This window comes from Atheta coriaria, unplaced genomic scaffold (genome assembly GCF_025399875.1).
Source record: "Atheta coriaria isolate IRGN ID8LTWV9N9 unplaced genomic scaffold, Caltech_Dcor_3.1 contig_153_pilon, whole genome shotgun sequence".
Classification (NCBI taxonomy): Eukaryota; Metazoa; Arthropoda; class Insecta; order Coleoptera; family Staphylinidae; genus Dalotia; species Dalotia coriaria.
The window spans coordinates 8,104-13,450 of NW_027045663.1; the positions used below are offsets into that span (position 1 = coordinate 8,104).

The 5,347-nt window shown below is 35.3% G+C and overlaps 1 protein-coding gene and 1 non-coding gene across 3 annotated transcripts; both read left to right on the plus strand.

Annotated features, from left to right (window-relative positions):
- The first annotated feature begins 214 nt into the window (after positions 1 to 214).
- LOC135803026 (CD151 antigen-like) lies at positions 215 to 2,380 on the plus strand. Of its 2 annotated transcripts, none has more exons than XM_065316658.1 (5): positions 215 to 367; positions 1,146 to 1,232; positions 1,300 to 1,491; positions 1,552 to 1,947; positions 2,009 to 2,380. In XM_065316658.1, exons 2-5 carry the CDS (start codon positions 1,155 to 1,157, stop codon positions 2,054 to 2,056), a joined length of 714 nt encoding a protein of 237 aa, XP_065172730.1. In that variant the 5' UTR covers positions 215 to 367; positions 1,146 to 1,154; the 3' UTR covers positions 2,057 to 2,380. The 2 variants fall into 2 exon arrangements, with proteins under 2 accessions (XP_065172730.1, XP_065172731.1); XM_065316659.1 differs by lacking the exon at positions 215 to 367 and adding an exon at positions 904 to 1,089.
- A 1,500-nt stretch (positions 2,381 to 3,880) lies between these two features.
- TRNAR-ACG (transfer RNA arginine (anticodon ACG)) lies at positions 3,881 to 3,953 on the plus strand. The gene has a single exon. It is a non-coding gene; the product is annotated as a tRNA-Arg (tRNA).
- Positions 3,954 to 5,347: the final 1,394 nt, after the last annotated feature.

Sequence of the window (5,347 nt, forward strand, 5' to 3'; positions counted from 1 at the left end):
GATGATCACGTTATTACCATAGTTGACCATTCCATTGCCTGTCGTGTGTGCCAATTAGATTTCAATTTCATCTAACTAAACGCTAACACTCAACAACTCATAAGAACCTATGAACATTCAAGCGCGGAAATCCAAGAAATTTTCTCGCACTCGAGCAATAACTGCGAGCGGGGACATGAAAGTCCTTGGACCACGATGTGGTATTGGTCAAAATCAACGAAACAACTAACAACATGCAGTGCGACTCAAGCAAGCGTCCGCGGCGCATATTATTCTATATCCGCGCGTTTAACGTCGTCTTCTTTAGCTAGTAATATTCCACAAGTGAATTTTGTTTTTAATTAACCTACGGTTACACATTTAATTGGTAAGTCATATAAAAAATAAAAGTCATACTTTAAAAGCGTAAGGAAGATTAAAAACAAGGTTCATATTAGTACCGCATATTACCAATAAACGTGGGCAAGAGTGGTCGTTTCGATAACAATATAACAACTATTTTATGTAACACCTTAACAGTATGTTATTGTTACGACTGGTGCACGCCTTTTAAATGAATTCTATTCGTTCTGACTCACGAATTCAACCTTCTGCACGTGAGCTCACTGTTTACTGTTCTTGCAAAAGTGTGAAAATTACCATCGTTAATTTACTCGCTAAGTTAACAATAACGTACCTGTTGGAATTCACATGCATGGCATGGTTTTAAACGTATACAGGTGGTCTGAAGATATAATTATGCAGCGGTGTGTTGCAATCGTCGGCCGCATTAATTCTTGATCCAATGCCCAGTATTCTTGCCTCAAGGTTTGCGTTCCACCACGTTCCTCGAAAGTGGAACAGCGCGCGCGCGTGCGGTTGTTTCAAAGTTCTTGTTGCCTCTTCGGCGCCGCAAGTCGTCAACGAGTGTATTGGCGTGGTTCGCTTGTTGCAAGCGACAGCGAAAGTTGAATTTCTAATTTTAAAATTTCGGTAAACGCGTGTTTGCCGAGGCGCTGGACAAAAATCGATAGTTTTGCATGCATATTTAGACCTTGCACCAGTAGCGTGCTACAAGTGCGTTTAAAAGTATAAGTAGTGTATACATACGTGCGTGTGAGTACTTACAATAAAAGATCTTTGTTTACAATGCCGTTTTATTTTAGATTTCAACCATGGGGTACGGAAGCCATATGGATGGCTGCGGCACTTTTATGAAATACTCCATGTTTATAATAAACTTCATTATATTCGTATGTACTGCAACCAAACACTGGTAAATATTATGGATATTGAGAGCACTAAAATATTTAATTTTAGCTTGGTGGTATTACCGTTGTCGCACTTGGAGTATGGACGGTCGTGGATAAATCCTTTGCGAATGAATTATTGGGCACGAATATGTACATCGGTGCCGTTTATGTACTGATTGCAACGGGGATATTAGTCTCGGTGATTTCATGTTTTGGTTGTTTTGGTTCGGCCAAGGAAGTGCGCTGTATGTTGGTAACTGTAAGTATTCCCGATTATTATTCAGTAACATTTGTTCAGTGAATTTTTGAAATATTTCAGTACTTCATCTTCGTATTTTTAATCTTTGTCACCATGCTGGTTGGTGGTATTCTGGGATATGTTTTTCGCGCCAAAGTCGAAACAACTCTTCGCAATGAAATGATTGGTTCCATCCGATCGTATGGCAACGATAGGCGAATTTCAGAAGCCTGGGACGAAACCCAATCTCGTCTCCATTGCTGTGGCGTCACCGACTACCGAGATTGGCACGATAAGATTCCGGACTCCTGCTGTCGCGAACCGGTTCCCGGAAAACGCCAGCGATGCAACTTACTCGTCGAAACCCAAAACTCTTTCACTCTCTACAACAAAGGATGCTACAACGTCACCGCTGAATATGTTAAGCAAAACGCGGCCATTATCGGCGGTGCTGGTATTGTCGTCGCTGGCCTTATGGTACGTACCAATCTATTAATCCTACAATTTTAAATGTTAATATTATTGTTTTAATTTCCAGCTCATTGGTATGATTTTCTCATGTGCACTATACAAAATGATTGAATAATCTGCACGTCAAGAATCTCACAGTGATGGCGAGATGAATACTGTAATATTTTGTTAATTAAGTTAAGTTATGTGTAGTAGTATGACAAAAAGTTAAATCCACAAATAATTCAAAAGAAACCACGCCTGGACCATGGTGCCGTCGTAGCTTTAAACTGGATAACATAATCAACGTAGGTGCCATACAGTCAGTAGCAATAGTTATGAATTCCGATTTGTAAATCGGGAATATGTACAAAGATAAAGTCGGCCATTTGTTACTTCAAAATACTAACAAATAATGACTGTGAGAAATTTAATGTGGAATAAATGTTTTTTGTATTAACTAGCTTCTTTTATATATACCTATACAGTAGAATCTTGATAACTCGAACCTTGTTAAGTCGTAATCCTCAGTAACTCGAAAAGATATGCTATTCCCTTCCGCTGAACCCCGAACGACGCACTAACTCGAATTTTTTAGACTCAGTAACTCGAACAATAAGTTATTTCCCTGTGAGGCATTACTCGTACATTTTAATACTCAGTAACTCGAACTGCAAATACTACCTCAGTAAGTCGAAGTTCATAAAATTTTATGATTTCTTACTCGAGATTCCCGGAGCTCAAAACTCGGGATTCCCGGAGCTTAAAACTCGTGGCAATAAAATCAAAAAGGAATGTTCGGGGCTCGGGGCCTCTTATCTATTGTTTTGTTTTGCACACGTGCAAGGAATGAATTCATTCAATAAACTTTCTAATTTCTAAGAAACACAGATGTTATGTTTCTTCATTTTTGGTCACTTTTGGTTACTTGGCTCAGTCAGTACATATTTGTTTGGCTGTTAACAAGCAACAACATGAGTACAATACAGCAATTGATACACTACGAACTTACATTGAAAGATGTAATGATATCGAGTATCATATATTCGGTTCACTATATGAACTAGAAAAAATAATTGATAAAAAATCTGTAAATGGCTTGAATCAAACGAAGATAACAGATTTTTTATCAATTATTTAAAACATACAGTGTAAGTTCATTCATTATAATTATGTACCTGACTTTCATTTTATGTTACCTAATGTAATTTGTCGTAATAAATGTTCTATGAAATTGTGCCTTTTTATGTCGAAATTTGATGAGTTAACTCTTCATATCTCGAAATTCTTGTTAAGTCGAACACTTGCTATCTCGAATTTTTTTTGGTTTCCCTTGACATGAGTAGGCGAGTAGGCACACGCCGGAAACCGGGAACCGCTCTCCGCCATCTTTAAATGCCTGCACCTCAAGAACTCATTTTGCCACATTACCTACCTTGTGTTAACTGCTAACATAGAAGGGACAAAAAGTCTCGCCTGGTCAAGACGCAGGTTACTAGGTTTCTTCCTCTTCCTCTCTCCCCAGTATATCGCTTCAGTTTTGGTCGTGTATAGGAAATGCTCACCCCAAAACTCTTATCCAGTGTTCCAGGGATCGTAAATTTCTTCTTTTTAGTACTTTTTGAAACTCTTGTTGATATTAAAAATCTAATATCGCAACGTGGAAGTTTTTTCACAACAGAACACATATTATTGCCTAGTGCGTGATGAATATAAATCAAAGCTGGCATTGAAAGCACCTAGGTAGATCAAGGGTGTATAAATACATAAGAACAGATTGTATATCTAACATTGCTTCACCTAAGTGTGGGTTTCACCAACTGAAGTTTGTATTGCATGTATAAAATTAATAAAATATAATTTTTTACCCAATTGTTTATATAAATGTGAAGCAAATACTAAATTTTATAATGGTTACAAAGTTCAGGTCCAATTTAATCTTGTAAAAACGAATATATGTGGTCCTGTGGCGCAACGGATAACGCGTCTGACTACGGATCAGAAGATTCCAGGTTCGAATCCTGGCAGGATCGTAAATTCTTTTTACCTCTGCACATAAATAAAATACAAACTGTCAAGTGTTGCTCATCGCAAAACTACATTGCAATCATCTCTCGTATGTGTTGCATTCAAATGATTTATTTGTCCATAAATTTGCCACATTGCAACGTAGACCTCGAATCTAGTTGTCACTGGTGCAGCAACAATAACAATACAACATAAAGATATTAGTTATGCATGACAGCACTGCCAGCTATTAAATTTAATTTAAATAATAAATAGTCAACGATGTGTGGTAATCAGACAACCTTAATAGTACATACTTGAAATATATTGCATGTAATTAAAGTTTATATATTTATACAACATTTATTCATACAATATTTTAGATATAAATCTAATTTTAGCAAATATTCAAGGTTGTTATCAATCATTGAAATTGAATCGCCTGGTTTAAATGATTGATACATAACTCTCAATATTATTGTTCAAATATGGCCTTTATACCTATAAGTAAGTAGGGTATATAAAAGTTATAAGCCAGATAAAAGTAGTCTGCAATTAATTCTCGAATTGAACACGTACAGGAATTTTACTAAACAAACTACTCAGAGAAATCTACTACATACACAATTAAGTATAAATTATATTACTTCGTTATTAGTATTTTTTGTTGTTTTGTTGTGGAGAAATTCGACTGTACAGTACCCGACTAAATAAATTGTCATCATTTACTCCATTAGTTTGTTTCACATATATTTAATCATAAATGCAGAAAGGAAGCTCTATCTAAATAGTTTAATTTTAAATGTAACCTAAAGTAGTTTGAAATCTCCACGGTATGTGAAACAAACCAGACTCACACTCCCAGTTTTTCATCAATCTACTAAACTAATTGTGTATAAACAACGTACAAAAATAATGGATTATCCCTTAATAAGTACTTATATTTAACTAATTACCAATGTAATATCGAGCAAAAGGTGTGATTCTAGTACAACAAATAAATTGAGAAATTATACTAGAAGATTCGTAGCTTAAATTATACATATTTTCCTCAATAAATGCATAATTGTTAAATCGAAACAAAAAATTATCACAGTTTTTTTTCTCATTTCTTTTCGCTTAACATCGTAACGTGATTGCATGTTAAGCAGGAATTAATATAAATTCAAATCAATACTTTCTAATGCGAATTCATATACATATATGTACAATTATATTAATTAGCTCATTGCATGTGCTAGCATGCACATAATTAATTTATATTCATGTGATGAAAGTACAGAGCATAAAAAGTATTGATTTAAATAAATAAATTAAACAATATTTTTGGAAAAAATGGCCTCTGCACGCCGCATTTCTTGAAAAATTACACAGAATTACCAAACATGTAGGAATATTATAAAGATAAATGTACTTACCA